This window comes from Staurois parvus, unplaced genomic scaffold (assembly GCF_062004578.1).
Source record: "Staurois parvus isolate SC_StPar_1 unplaced genomic scaffold, SC_StPar_1.0 ptg000640l, whole genome shotgun sequence".
Classification (NCBI taxonomy): domain Eukaryota; kingdom Metazoa; phylum Chordata; class Amphibia; order Anura; family Ranidae; genus Staurois; species Staurois parvus.
Genome location: NW_028318436.1, coordinates 848,762 through 864,733, shown reverse-complemented (window position 1 = coordinate 864,733; position 15,972 = coordinate 848,762). Strand labels below are relative to the sequence as shown.

Sequence of the window (15,972 nt, the reverse complement as noted above, 5' to 3'; positions counted from 1 at the left end):
TTCAATTTTTTTAGAGGAACAACACAAATTTGATCTATTTTTCTTCATGTTTTGATTTGGAATAGAATGTGTAGTGTTCCCAATGCATTTGTGTGCATGGAAATAAAAGCTATTAGAAGGATTTTGAGCTTTATTCACTTTTTTCAACACACTGCTATTATTTTGAACACAACTGTATGTGAGACCACAGAAGGGGTTATTAGGAGGTGCAAGAAGAAAAAAAAGAAGGTAGTGAAATAGAGGAGCCGGCCCCCTCTAAGAATATTATGAGCCCATTTACACGTATTCCTTGAGTTAACATATGTTAGCACACCTGCTGCACTTCAATGCATTGCAGTACATTGTGGAGCCCTGCGGTGCATCAGAAAAAAGGGTCATATTCAATAATTGGTCCATTTTGGTGTGTTGGCAGCCCAAATAAGTAAATGGGCTGCCTTAAGGCAGTGCACATGTGCATTGCATGAATAGATCCTTGCGGTAAAGAAAGAGGAGAATCAAAGATTTGTGTGGAGGAAAAAAAGAAAAAAAGATAGGGAAGAGGAAAGGGTACCAATGTAAGTCACTTCACAACAGGGAATTGTATTAAATCCAATTTTTCTGTGTGCTCAAAACAATGAACGGTAGTTTTGCATATATAAATCTATTTATTGTAGTTAGGAGGGCAATTTATATATACAATAAATTTATGTATACATTTTTAGGCAAATATGTAATATTGTATATTTTTTTCTAAACAAAATAAAAAAACAACTTTACTGTAATTCTCTTGAACACCTATTTTCTGCTTGAAAATCCACAGTGCGCTGGGAATCTGTTGTCATTGGTACACCTTGTATTTAATGTTTATTGGTAAAACAAAGATTGTAAATGAAAAAAAAAACAAACACAAAAAAATAGTATTAAACCTCAACATAAAAACAATGTAAAAAAAAACAATATTAACCCCCAAACCATTACAGCTTCCCTTTAGAAATGTAACAATGAGGGCTATTTTAAATTGTATACTCTTCCCCTTCTGCTGGTGTCCTACCTGTACAGCAGCTGTTTCAGCATCCTGTTAGCTGAGCACACACGCACCTGACGCCCGGTGGAGAGTGCGTGGAGGTTCATGTTGGAGGATAGAAGCTGGGTCACGTATTCTGCATCAGCAGCTACTCCAGCTCCACAACAACTGCAAGCACAAGAAGAGCAAATGAAATAGTGAAAGAAAACCCCTACCTACTAAAACAGTGGTCTCCAAACTGCAGTCCTCTGCTTACCTATGGGGTACTTCTCCATTCATTGATACCAACAATGGGGCATAATTCTGGCCACTAACACCAACATGTGGCACCATTCTTCCCAATGACAGTATCAATGGGGTACAATTCCTCCTGCACCAATGACGGGAAACTATTCCTCCCATTGAGACCATTGATGAAACACTATTTCTCCCACTGACACCAATAATGGGACGCTATTCCTCCCACTGATACCGATGATGGGACATTATTCCTTCCACTGACACTAACAATGGGGCACTATTCCTCCCACTAATACCAATGATGGGACACTATTCCTTCCACTGACACTAACAATGGGGCACTATTCCTTCCACTGATACCAATGGTGGGGCACTATTCCTCCCACTGATGCCAATGATGGGGCACTATTCCTCCCACTAATACCAATGATGGGACATTATTCCTTCCACTGACACTAACAATGGGGCACTATTCCTCCCACTAATACCAATGATGGGACACTATTCTTTCCGCTGACACTAACAATGGGGCACTATTCTTCCCACTGACACCAACAATGGAGCACTATTCCTCCCACTGACACCAATAATGGAGCACTATTCCTCTCACTGACACCAATAATGGGGTACTATTCCTCCCACTGTCACCATGATAGGGCACTATTCTTCAGATTGACACCAAAAATTAGGCATTGTGTACTCTCAGACATTCAGACATTTTCTACTCCCACTGGCCATGATACAGTTCCCCCCTAAAGTCTGAAGGACGGTAAATTAGACCTTTGTTCAGAACTTTCAGAAAGCCCTGTTATAAAGTATACAAGACACCTGTCCCAAATCTGCCAGGACAGTTCCACATCTAGGTGCTCTGTCCAGGGCTGTGTTCCAAGATCACAGCATCATCATTCTTATTTGAGTTCCTTAACATGCACTGCAACTCAAAAAGGGTATTAACTGAGAGGATAGTGCCTGAAAGTGGGTGATTCCCACATAACTGGGGACAGGACCTCCTAGAAAGTGTGCATGATCATGATGGGACCATCTGGGAAAGTGGTCATGGGCAGGACCATCGGTCAGGAACTGGGATGAATATGTTGGCAAATTTGCTAAGCACCAGAGCTGCTCTTAGAAATCACGAGGGACTGTACAGGGCTAAAATGCCTCGACCAAGATGTTATGCTTTGCATCCATGGCAGAAATATTACCATAATTAAACAAGAACCATTTAAGTGAATAGTGGTGCTCTACAAGAGCCCCCTAACCGCGTGCAATTTTTAAAAATATTTAAAAAAAAAAAATTTCAGAATTTTAATTTTTCTTTACATTTTTTTAGAATCTTATTTTATTTTTAGTTATTTTACATTTTTTTAACTGCCCTGTTTGGGAGGGGAGGGGGCTTGGTGAAATATCAGGGGTCTACACAGACCCCTGATGTCTCCCATCAAGGGACTGAGGACATAGATTTATCAGTCCCTTTCTCTACAGCCTTGGCTGCACTGGACAGTGAATGAATTGGAAGTATTCTGTGCTCAGTGGCTTCCTGTTCATTCACAAATGGAAGCTTAGTGAACACAGTTTACTATGCTTCAGTGTTGAATGGACACATGAGCGATCAATACTGATCACTCACTGTGTTCATTCAGGAATTTATTTCCATCCTGGAACAGTCCCCAGCTGCTGACTGGAGATGAGGGAAGCCGGCAGCACTGTGGGGGAGGGGGGCACACATGGGGGCCCGGATAGTGGGTGGAATGGGGTGCAAATACTAGAATCGATCCCCTGCAGGAAGAAATCTGGCAGCGACGCAGTGAGATCCACAAGAGTCACAAGGCAGTACAGTGCTTGGCAGGTGCCTGGGCCCTCCTTTGGAACTGATGGGGCCTGGGCCCAGTATAGGAGGGCCAGCTGTACTGCCTTATCAACAGCCCTGCTAAACACATAGTCCAATCAGTAAAGTTTATCTAAAAGCTTTTTTTTTTTTTTTTTTTTTTAAAGAGTAGAGAATGGGGTGGGGCTATCTTGCTGTGTCCCTGCCACAGAGATTCTAGAATGGGGCAGAGATGGCAACAAAAAAAAACTTGACCAAGGATTTAACTATTCCTTTCTGTATCCAGAACAGGGGCTGACTGACAAATCATGGGGCCCCCGGGCAATAGAGGGTCATGGGGCCCCTGTGTCCTTGCCCACACCCAAAAAAGCCTATGAAAAAGCCAATGAAAGGTACCAGAGGCATCTCATGGGGCCCCCTACTGACCCCGGGCCCTCAAACAGTGCCCGAGTGCTCGAATGGTCAGTCCGCCCCTGATCCAGAACTAAAAAATGTTGGCTTGGAATATACCAATTTATGCAAGGATAAGGGTATTTTCAGAAGTACGCTTACCTAGCCTGCCTAGCGCCTCTGATCTAAAGTATCCCCCCCAATGTCGGGTCAATTTCACCCAGGGCAAAGATGCCAAACTGCGCCCCACCCCCATTCATGTTGTGCAAGCTTAGAGGAACATACACCCAGCAGTCACTTGCTTTCAAAATTACTGCCGCTGTCACTACTTCTGTCAGCCTTATAACAGAAGGAGGGCACCCCCATTACTACAGTAATCCATTGTGCCCAGGGCAGCTGCCCCTTTTGCCCACCCCTTGCCCCGGCCCTGTTCTCCCCCTACAGAAATGTATACTTATCTGAGGCTGATAACTAAAGCCTTCTGCAATGTTACCCTGTGGCTGACATCCTCCATGCTGCTGACCACACCTGGGTTCTTGTAAATTTCTATGGGGCTTTCTATCAAGCATCTCCAGAAGGTGCCCCCCATTGAAGGCAATGAGGAACCAATGAGCAGGCATGACAAAGTGCAATAAAGGTCAGAGGATCAAATCCGGGTCTATTCCACCCAAAATGTATAATCAAGCTTTTCATTATTTCACACATAATAAAAGTAACAAAATTACATCATAATTCTTACTATATATTGTCAGTGATGTAATGAATCTTGGCACAGTTCTTATCTGCCACCACCATGTCATCGGTGGCCCTCCTGTCCGCCCCCAGAATGACTCCATCCTGAATAGAAAAAAAATGAGTCAGCTCTGAAAGTAAAACCATTTTTTGACAGTACATCTTTAACCTCCTACCCTAAAGATGAGCCCCGCGATGGTGGTCCCTGTCTTCCGTGCTTTAGGGGGGTTCAGGCCAAGATTGGAACAATTAGCCTCTAAGTCGTTATTTCTGAGAATTAAAGAATGGAGAAAAATGTAAAGTTTTAGCAAAAAATATCTTAAATTATTATTGTAAAATTTTTCAAGAAAGTCAATTTAACAAGTTTGTGTCATAAAAACGCAAGTGTACTGTATAGTAAATGCGCATATTCTCACGTTTTTGCTAGTACGCATACAGACGCGTAAAAATTCAGTTTTTTCTTTGAGCATGATGTTCGAGCATATTTGTGTGTATAGCTGCATATGTGCAAAAAAAAACTGGTCAGTGACGCATATTTTTTTCTTTTACTAATCTATACAGAGCACAAGTTTGTGCGTATAAGGCTGCCTTTAGATCAGTAAAAAAAATGCCTAAATGCCTAAAAACGTGTCATTTTTAGGTGTCCACATGGAAGAGCCCTGACACTATTTCAAACAGAAACTTGTGTAGGTGCTTCCCTCTATTCACTTCAAACTACAGTTGCAAGAAAAAGTATGTGAACCCCTTGGGATTACGTGGAGTTTTGCATGAATTGGGCATAAAATGTCCTCTGAACGTCATCTAAGTCGCAACAATAGAAGAACACAGTCTGCTGAACATAATACTACACAAACATTAGATGTTGCCATGGTTTAATTGCACATAACATGTAAACATTCACAGTGCAGGGAGAAAAACGTATGTGAACCTTTGGAGTTAATAACTGGTTGACCCTCCTTTGGCAGCAATAACCTCAACCAAACATTTCCTGTAGTTGCAGATCAGACCTGCACAACGATCTGGAGTCATTTTGGACCACTCCTCTTCACAAAACTGTTTCAGTGTAGCAATATTCTTGGGATGTCTGGTGTGAATCGCTCTCTTAAGGTCATGCCACAGCATTTCAATCGGGTTGAGGTCAGGACTCTGACTGGGCCACTCCAGAAGGCATATTCTGTGCTGTTGCAGCCATTGTTTTGTTGAATTACTTGTATGCTTTGGGTCATTGTCCTGTTGCATCCCACATCCTCTGCGGAGCTTCAGTTGGCGGACAGATGGTCGTACGTTTTCCTGCAAAATGTCTTGATAAACTCTGGAATTCATTTTCCCATCAGTGACAACAATCCGTCCAGGCCCTGAGGCAGCAAAGCAGCCCCAAACCATGATGCTCCCTCCGCCATGTTTTACAGTGGGGATGAGGTTTTGATGTTGGTGTGCTGTGCCTTTTTTTCTCCACACATAGTGTTGTGTGTTCTTCCCAAACAACTCAATCTTGGTTTCATCTGTTCACAGTATATTTTGCCAGTAGTGCTGTGGAACATCCAGGTGCTCTTTTGAAAACTTCAAACGTGCTGCAATATTCTTTTTGGACAGCAATGGCTTCCTCCGTGGTGTCCTTCCATGTACTCCATTCTTGTTTAATGTTTTCCTTATTGTAGATGTGTCAACAAAAATGTTAGCATGTGCCAGAGATTTCTGTAGGTCTTTAGCTGACACTCTGGGATTCTTCTTTACCTCATGCAGCATTCTGCGCTGTGCTCTTGCAGTCATTTTTACAGGACGACCACGCCTAGGGAGAGTAGCAACAGTGCTAAACTTTCTCCATTTGTAGACAGTCTGTCTTACCGTGGACACATGAACATCAAGGCTTTTGGAGATACTTTTGTAACCCTTTCCAGCTTCATGCAAGTCAACAATTCTTGATCGTAGGTCTTCTGAGAGCTCTTTTCTGCGAGGCATGGTTCACATCAGACAGTGCTTCTTTAAACCAGTAAACCCAAAACAGGTGTGTGTTTTTTTAAGGGCAGGACAGCTGTCAGCAACACATCCACTATCATCACACTGATTGGAGTCAAGGTTGGCTCACTCCTGGCTCCAATTAGCTCTGGGAGAAGTCATTAAGCTAGGGCCTCACATACTTTTTCCTCCCTGCACTGTGAATGTTTACATGTTATGTGCAATTAAACCATGGCAACATCTAATGTTTGTGTAGTATTATGTTCAGCAGACTGTGTTCTATTGTTGTGACTTAGATGACGTTCAGAGCACATTTTATGCCCAATTCATGCAAAACTCCACGTAATCCCAAGTGGTTCACATACTTTTTCTTGCAACTGTATGCGAAAAGCTTCCTTGCTTATTAGATATATTAAACCTATCAATGAGGTTTTTTTCACTCATTTTACCTTATACTGTCTTTTCAGAATAGCATGTATAGCACCATCCTAGATAGGTGCTTGATTGGTTAGCTAGTTGTAGTTCTGTTTCGGTAGGTAAAAGCACATTTGGCGTACTGTGTCAGTGGTGCCTAATTTTGCTAGTTAGGTCTGGTCAGTGTGCTTTGCTGCTGGCAGGCTGGCATAGAAACCTCTGCATCTGGAAGGCTCGAGAAGTTTCTGGATGGTAGGTGTGGAGCTATGCAGATGCCAGCATAAATATTGATGCGGCTCCAGCCTATCCCAGAGAGCTGGGCCCAGAGGCATGCTGGGTAACTGTATATATTCAGAAAGCACACTGAGCTCTGGGTGTTTCCTGCCCAGGATTTGTCCAGCCTGGGAGAAGGCATGTTGCCCTCCTAGGCATCTACTGCCTTAGGCCTCAGGTGGTTGATCTGAGGGTTTGAATGCTGAGAACCGCATGCTACAGAGCTGACAGAGGGGGTCGTCTGACGGGGGGGGGGTTCCAGGGTATTTATAGTGGGGGAAGGGAAGTTGCAGGGTAATTATAATTGGGGAGGTTATTATATGTAACAGAGGAGGATGTGTGAGCTAATTAATATTGGGGGGGGGGGGGTGTTGTGGGGTAGTTTTAAAAGGGGAATTTTAAAATTATGGGGGGGAGACACCATATTTTACCGTATCAGTTGACACCAGCCCTAGTGACTCCATTGGAGCTGGCATATGTCATATGGGGGGGGGGGCTAGTAGAACCCAGAAGAGACAGCCGACCAACATGGATTCTCTGGGTTTGTGAGTGTATATTATTTTACAATTGTAAGAAGGTATTTAAAGAAATCAGGGGGTTAGTGCAGTCCCTCTCAAAATTACACATTTTTATACAGTAGAGATCTATACAGCAGGCCAAAAAGAGGGACAACTAAGATGGAAAGATTGACAGAGCAATTTTGTTCCAAATGAGGGTCAGTTAGAAGTATACTGTATACACTGCTCAAAAAAATTAAAGGAACTCTTTTTAATAAGAGTATAGCATGAAGTCAGTGAAACTCCTGGGATATTGATCTGGTCAGGTAAGTAGCAGAGGCGATTGTTAATCAGTTTCAGCTGCTTTGGTGTTAATTAAATTAGCAACAGGTGCACTAGATGGGCATCAATGACATGACCCCCAAAACAGGAATGGATTTACAGGTGGAGGCCATTGATAATTTTTTCCCTACTCATCGTTTCTGACTGTTTTTCACTAGTTTTGCATTTGGCTAGGGTCAGTGTCACTATTGGTAGCATGAGGCAATATCTGGACCCTACAGTGGTTGCACAGGCAGTCCAACTCCTCCAGGATGGCACATCAATACGTGCCATTGCCAGAAGGTTTGTGGTGTCTCCCAGCACAGTCTCAAGAGCATGGAAGAGATTCCAGGAGACAGGCAGTTACTCTAGAACTGGACAGGGCCATAAAAGGAACCCATCAGCAGGACTGGTATCTGCTCCTTTGTGCAAGGAGGAATAGGATGAGCACTGCCAGAGCCCTACAAAATGACCTCCAGCAGGCCACTGGTGTGAATGTCTCTGACCAAACAATTAGAAACAGACTTCATGAGGGTGGCTTGAGGGCCCTCTACTGGGACCTGTGTTCACTGCCCAGCACCATAGAGCTTGATTGGCATTTGCCATTGAACACCAGCATTGGCAGGTCCACCACTGGAGCCCTGTGCTTTTCTCAGATGAGAGCAGGTTCACCCTGAGCACATGTGGCAGACATGAAAGGGTCTGGAGAAACCATGGAGAACATTATGCTGCCTGTAACATCGCTCAGCATGACCGTTTTGGTGGTGGGTCAGTGATGGTCTGGGGAGGCATATCCATGGAGGGACGCACAGACCTCTACAGGCTAGACAATGGCACCCTGACTGTCATTAGGTATTGGGATGAAATCCTTGGACCCATTGTCAGACCCTACGGTGGTGTAGTGGGTCCTGGGCTCTTCCTGACGCATGACAATGCCCAGCCTCTTGTGGCTCACCTAACCTAAATCCAATAGAACACCTCTGAGATATCATATTCGGTCCATCCAAGGCCGCCAGGATGCACCTCAGACTGTCCAGGAGCTCAGTGATGCCCTAATCTAGATTTGGGAGGAAATACCTTAGGACACCATCCGTCATCTCATTAGGAGCATGCCCCAACATTGTCAGGTATGCATATAAGCTCTTGGGGGCCATACAAACTACTGAGGACCATTTTGAGTTGCTGCAATGAAATCTCAGCAAAATGGACTCGCCTGCTGCATCATTTTTTCACTTTGATTTTCGGGGTGTCTTTGAATTCAGTCCTCTGTAGGTTGATAATTTTCATTTCCATCAAACGAAGGGGGATCCTTATGTTCCTAACACATTACCCAGTCCATGTCAGTATAGATATCCAGAATGAGATTTTTCCCCATTGAGATCTGATGTATTTTCAAAGGGTTCCTTTAATTTTTTTGAGCAGAGTAATATAAAAAATGCTTCAGATTACACAACTGGGAAGTCAGAGTTTAACAATTAGATATTTGCATAAGCAACACCTGCTGGAGCATTTTATAAAAGAAAATAAATGTTTGTTGTACAGTACGTTGGAAAATGGCTGCCGTATGAAAGTGAAACTTCCTTTTAGTTGTCCTTGATAATACACGTGGCATTTTGTAAGCCTCATACCACTTTAGTATTGTATATAGACTAGTCCTAATGTCTGCCCTCTGGCCATCAGAGCGTGAATAATTCCAGTATGCTGAGGCCTGAAGTTCCTGGGACAATAAATAGGACATTAACTTATAATGCACCAAGGTGATCACAAATCTTTGAGTACATTCATCAATAATTTGGATTTTGGTGCAGAGACGTACAGTATATATTGAAGCACTCAATATCAATGCACCAGCCATAACAATACCCCCATGGACTCAAGCAAAGCTTTCCATCTTAGTCACTATAAAAGAGCTACTCATACTTTCACAGCTGTAAATGCCAAAAACATTCTATCTCGACATATAGCGATAACTAAGCTATTTATTTAATGCTTTCATTGCCAGAGCCATTGTTGTTTTTTGCACACATATTTAAAAAATAATTTACCCCTAAAATTAGTTAAACCCCCCAAACATTATATATTTTTCTGAAAGCAGAGGCACTGGAGAATGATATAGGAACAGTTCCAATTTTTGTTATGACATTTTCTCAATGGTTTATCAAACTGAAGATTTCAGAAAAAAGTAGAAAAGATGAGGTTGTGCCGAGTAAATAGATCCCCAACATGTCAAGCTTTAAATTTCTGCAAAACGACAATGAACTTCACTACCTTATACACAATACTTAGCTGACACCTTAAAATCCCCTACAGATTTTCAGCTGAGTGTTAACTGTGAATAATGCTCCTAGAATGATTACTCCTAATCTGGCATTTGCTGTGATATGGAACATGTGTATCTCAAGCAACATTTACATACTGCACATAAGCGTCCTCGATTCATGCATTTACGATCATGTGTGTGTGTACGTGGGGGCGGGCTAAATATTTTTTGGCATATCTGAGGTGCTTGGGTGTACAATTTTTTCACTTTCATTAAAACTTTTTTATATCACATAGGGGACAGACTCCCTTTAATGAGACATCAGGGGTCTTTTAGACTCCAATCACACTTGTGCGACTCCAAAGTCATGCAATTTACATTGCAACTTTAATGCAACTTTGATGCAACTTCAATGCACCTTTGATGCAACTTTGTGTAGCACTACCCTAGTAAGGGCCACTGAGTTTGATTTGGGTCCCCCTATGCTCTGCATGGCCAGGCAACATGTATTTTTCACACTTGTATTTCCAGAGTCAGTAAAACAGTCCTTGAGCTGGTTTTAGTTATTTTTTTATTAAGGGGTTAACAACCTGGATGGAGTTTAGGGCAAATGGGATGCCCAAGGAACTGTAGAACTTGAGGATGAACTTCTTAGCAACTATGTACAAAAAAAGTGTGGACTGGCAAAAATAAATCACTGTCCCTTTTTTCGTATACCTCTGACCTCAGATGAATTGTGTTGAGGGTATCACTGAGCAAGGGGGTCCCCAGAGCTTGCAGTTAGTCAGTCCCAGGTGAAGACTAGCTGGGTATTACACCTGACCGCCCTCTCCCCTTATCTGGCCCAGGGGAGTGTAGGAGTAATCACACTGTCTTTGCCTGCTAGTGTGGTGGGTTGGTAGCTGCTTTCAGGCCTTATACTGGGCTGGCTCCTTCCCTGCTAACAGGTTATCCTTTCAAGGAGTTGTTGAGGTGGTAGAGATCCTCTCATCCAACCTCCTGCCTGTAGGTAGGCTTCCCTCCCTGGGGGCCCCCTCCCAGGTTCCACACTCCAGCCTTCTCTCAATCTATCTTCCACCTGACTCCCCAGTCTCTGTGATATTTGAGGGTTGCCCTGGTCACCGAGCCCAGCCTCCTGGATTGGCCAAGGTCCCTCAAACATGCAGATCCGGGCCAGCTCCCCTTCGCCGCCCCTGTTCTAGAAAGTTCTCAAGTTTCTGGAAAGGTGGGAGGGCTCCAGAAGCCCTGACCTGTAGAACCTCCCAACCTGTCCTCAGGTGAACTCACTCCCTCACTCCTACGCTGCTACTCAGCCTCTAATAAAAAAGCCTATCTAGCTAACCTGGAGGCCGTTACATCTGGATAGGTGTGACTTCGAAACAACTTTGTTGACTTCAGCTTTGACTGTTGCACAACTGTCATATTGATATTTTTACGATACGGCTGAAAGTCGCACAAAGTAGTGCAGGAACCTTTTTAAAGTTACTGCGACTTTAAGACGCATAGATATGAATGGTGGCCATTAAAATACATGGGATGCAACTTTATGTGTCCAAAATTGCAGGACAAATCTCACAAGTGTGAATGAAGCCTAGTAATGCATTACCAAAGAATTACCATTAGGAGTTGTTCACATTATTAGTATGTGTAATGGATTTACCTATGACCCTTAACTAGACTATAGATGGTTTGGTCAATCCTATGCCTCCCTCCTGTCAGAAATAGGCCAGTGTTAGATGGACTGTTCTGTTCAGTAGAGCTTTGACTGGCTTTCAGCACTGTCTTTCCATCTATCAATCTGAGCGCTGCTCTGCAGGGGCTTATTCATATCAAGAAAGCTTTAGGTACCTGTGCCAGCTATGTACATATACATATACAGTATGACTTCTGTAATTCATAACTGAACTCATTTTTTATTATATCTGCCTATATTCAGAGTTAAATACAAATGTATGATCACAGGATGATGTGTGGTGGAATTTCTGACCACAGACTTTTGGTTGAATCAAAGTAATTATTGCAGAGTCAGTTTATTATCTAACAAGACTTAGGACTCTTTCAATTGGTGGTAGACTTTACCACCCCACAGAAAATCCATCTGCGGTGGATGAGTGGCAGTTTGCAGGTGTTCAGGAGGCAATACTGCCACTTTCCGAATGGCTTTTTCTCTTCAATCCCAATGGCAATTTTACATTAAAATATTGTGTTACAACCAAAACACTTGGCACATAGTTTTTTTGTGGTCCAATCAACATTGGGCGTTAAATTTGCTGCATTACAAAGTAAAGCATTGTGGCTGCAGCAATGTGAACAGACTTGAGTGGCCGCCATATAATTGTGTAGTTAGGGATTTGGGGGGGGTGCAAACTTAGCCTATTGTGGTGCATTACTATATGTTAATACGCATGGTGCTTAGGCAGCCTAATTATAACAAATGGGTTCCCAATACACCACAGCAGATCAAAAAAAGCACATGACCCTTTTTTAGTACAGCAGCACACCACAATGCATGGTGTGTGTGATGCACTGCGGTGCTTCGTCCATTGAACTCCACTGTACAGTACGTTAAGGTGCCATTCATAATGAATGACATCACAACACACCACACACAGAGCAGGCGTAATTCTGTTCATTGGGGCCAATGCACAGTAACATGAGTATGTAACGCCTTCTAGGTTAGCTAGGTTTGTTGTTTTTTTTTAGATAGAGGCTGAGTCAGCCTGGGAGTGAGACAGGAGTTCACCTCAGGACAGGCAGGGAGGTTCTACAGGTCAGGGCTTCTGAAACTAGAGAACTTTCTGGAACAGGGGTGGAGGAGACTCAGATCTGCATGTTTGAGGGACCTTGGTCAATCCCCTAGCAGGAGGCTGGACATGGTGACCAGGGCAGCCCTCAAATATGACAGAGCCTGGAGAGCAGCGGAAGGGTGTATCGGGTGGGAGATGGACTGAGAGGAAGGCTGGAGTGTGGAATTTTATTCATTGGGCAATGGGAAGCCAGTGGAGGGATTGGCAGAGAAGGATGGAAGATATGGAACGGTTAGTAAGGTGGATGAGTCTGACAGCAGCATTCATGATAGACTGAAGAGGGGATAGCCTGCGATTAGGTCGGCCAATGAGTAGGGAGTTACAATAGTCAAGGCGAGATATAACAAGGGAGTGAATAAGTTTCTTAGTGGTTTCCTGGGTTAGGAACGGCCGTATCTTGGAGATGTTGTGGAGGTGAAGTCTACAAGATTTGGACAGCGATTGGATTTGGGGCTGAAAGGACAGATGGGAGTCTAGATTACACCTAGTACCCTGGCATGAGGGGAGGGAATGATGGTTGTATTATATCAGGGTCCCCTGCAGAGTACCCCCCTACATCAGGGTCCCCAACAGAGTTCTCCCTTACATCAGATGTCTCCAGTATAGTCCCCCTTACATCAGGGTCCCCAGCAGAGTACCCCCCTACATCAGAGTCCCCAGCAGAGTTCTCCCTTACATCAAATGTCTCCAGTATAGTCCCCCCTTACATCAGGGTCCCCAGCAGAGTACCCCCCTACATCAGAGTCCCCAGCAGAGTACCCCCTTACATCAGGATCCCCAGCAGAGTTCTCCCTTACATCAGATGTCTCCAGTATAGTCCCCCCTTACATCAGAGTCCCCAGCAGAGTACCCCTCTACATCAGAGTCCCCCACAGAATACCCCCCTACATCAGAGTTCCCAGCAGAGTTCTCCCTTACATCAGATGTCTCCAGTATAGTCCCCCCTTACATCAGAGTCCCCAGCAGAGTACCCCCCTACATCAGGCAGGGAAGAGCAGCAAAGAAGGGTGAAGGTCTGCTGTAATACAGTATGTGTAGAATAAAGAGAACCCTGATATTTACCTCACCCCTAACTGCCTTATTTAATACCGCCCCAAGAAGTGTGATGATTGTGTGCAAAGTGCATCAGCCATATACAAGGTCATCACAGACCTGAATCTCCAATATCCAGACATGTATACGGGTCCCCCCTCTGTGTGCTGTCTACTCACCAATAATCCCATCACATCAATCGTGTGTTTGCTCTTATCATTCAAGTCCCCTCTTGATCTCCCGGCAATAAAAAAGGTGTGACAAAATACCGAATACTGCTTATACCGTACGTGTACACGGCCAGATCAGTTACCGATCAGTCAGCCTCCGATCAAGTCTAATAGTGGCCACACTTGCAACAATTTTATAAATGATTGTATTGTCGAATGATTTACTGTCCAGGAGAAAAATGATCAAAATTGATCGATGACAGAGCATGTTCATAGATTCAATCTTATTGTCTGATTCTGTAACGGATCGTTGGATCAGATTGCTACGTGTAAGGCCATTGTAAGGCTCATCACATGTCACAGTCTGTCTGTACATTGTATAAACTCACCACACACGTTACAATATGATTGTGCAATCTCCAAAAAATGCCCACAATTATGTAGCATAAGGGCTTGGCTGGTTGGATTTAAATTGATTGGGTAGGTTAGTTAGGTCCTTATATTGCATAGTTTTGGTAAATCAAAGTTAATTTTATAGTGTATGGTGAGATTGTAACGTGTATGGTGACCCTTAGACCTACTAACAACTATATAGCACAAGGCCACCCTAACTGGATTTAGATTGATTGGATAGATTAGGTACTGTAGGTCTTCATAATACATAGTTTTGGTAAATCTAAAGTTGATTGTACTGTACGGAGATTACACGTCATTGTACGTCAGCTTGTAACGTGTATGGTGACCTTATGGCCTACTAACAGCATTGTAGTACAAAGCCCCCTGAATAGATATGGATTGAGTGGATTGTTTATGCAGGTCTTCATATTACATCATTTTGGTAAATCTATAGTTGATTGTACAGATATTGCACAGTCTGATTGCAACGTGTATGGTGACCCTTTGACCTTCTATCAACTGTAGTACAAGGTCAGTGTGAATGGATATGGATTGAATGGATAGTTTAAGTAGTTTCACCTGTTACATACGGAAGTTCTGGTAAATCTAAAGTTGATTGTACAAAGATTGTATGGTCAGATTGCAAAGTGTATGGTGATCTTAGGTTGTCTCAATCGGTCTGATCTATGCATACATGGCTGACATGACCTTTTTATCTTTCGCCAATTCAGAGAAGAAGGAATAGTGAAAGAAGACGGTTGATTGGATTATTATCAGTTCCAGCACTTTACTTTGGTTTTATTTTTATTTGATTACATGACAATTATCAGTCAGGCGAGGAATCTCTTACCTGGTGCAGTTCTCAAAGCTGAATCCTCCTTCTTGGGGTTCGAATCTCGACAGCGTTGGCAACATGATGGCAGTTTGGGGTGCGGTCTGATCACTGAACTTGTCTGAAGACTTTGGATGTGTCCCCTGTCAGGATTCTTCACCTTCCTCCTATGGAGTCCCTGTCACTGGTCAGCAGGGATCTCTATAATACTGACCTGGACCCTGTCCCTCCTTATTGTCGGCTGGAGTCCCCCACACACTGCCGTACTCTATTCCTCGTCTAATAATGTCCCCTCTTCTCTGCCCCTCCTCATTCTACATCTCAGAGCTTTCACTTTCATCTTCTCACCATTCACATGATAGACACTCATAGGAGGCAGTGCAGCGTGCAAGCTATTGTATCACAAGCGTTATATCCTCATCTCACATTTCTGTAACCCTTACCGTGCCGTATACAACACGGATGTTTCACCGTCATTTCATCTACATCTCACATACAACTCACTGTCATCTCACAGACATCTCACCGTCATCTCACCTTCATATCACGGACATTTCACCGTCATCTCACATACAACTCACTGTCATCTCACATACAACTCACTGTCATCTCACAGACATCTCAAGGACATTTCACCGTCATCTCACCTGCATTTCACTGTCATTTCACCGTCATCTCACATACAACTCACTGTCATCTCACATACAACGCACTGTCATCTCACCGTCATCTCACCTTTTTAAAACTGACATTTCACCGTCATCTCACATACAACTCACTGTCATCTCACAGACATCTCAAGGACATTTCACCGTCATCTC

At 43.5% G+C, this 15,972-nt stretch overlaps 1 protein-coding gene across 1 annotated transcript in view; it reads right to left on the bottom strand.

The window, feature by feature from the left end:
* The window catches only part of LOC149449033 (proteasome subunit beta type-10-like), a 32,494-nt gene extending 17,022 nt beyond the window's left edge, over nucleotides 1-15,472 (bottom strand). The window contains exons 1-4 of the mRNA XM_089693925.1: nucleotides 15,170-15,472; nucleotides 4,370-4,463; nucleotides 4,201-4,298; nucleotides 1,031-1,171 (exon numbers count right to left, since the gene is read on the bottom strand). Of these exons, the coding sequence (XP_089550051.1) occupies nucleotides 1,031-1,171; nucleotides 4,201-4,298; nucleotides 4,370-4,463; nucleotides 15,170-15,234 (398 nt within the window). The 5' untranslated portion in view covers nucleotides 15,235-15,472. The remainder of the gene's footprint in view (nucleotides 1-1,030; nucleotides 1,172-4,200; nucleotides 4,299-4,369; nucleotides 4,464-15,169) is intronic.
* Nucleotides 15,473-15,972: the final 500 nt, after the last annotated feature.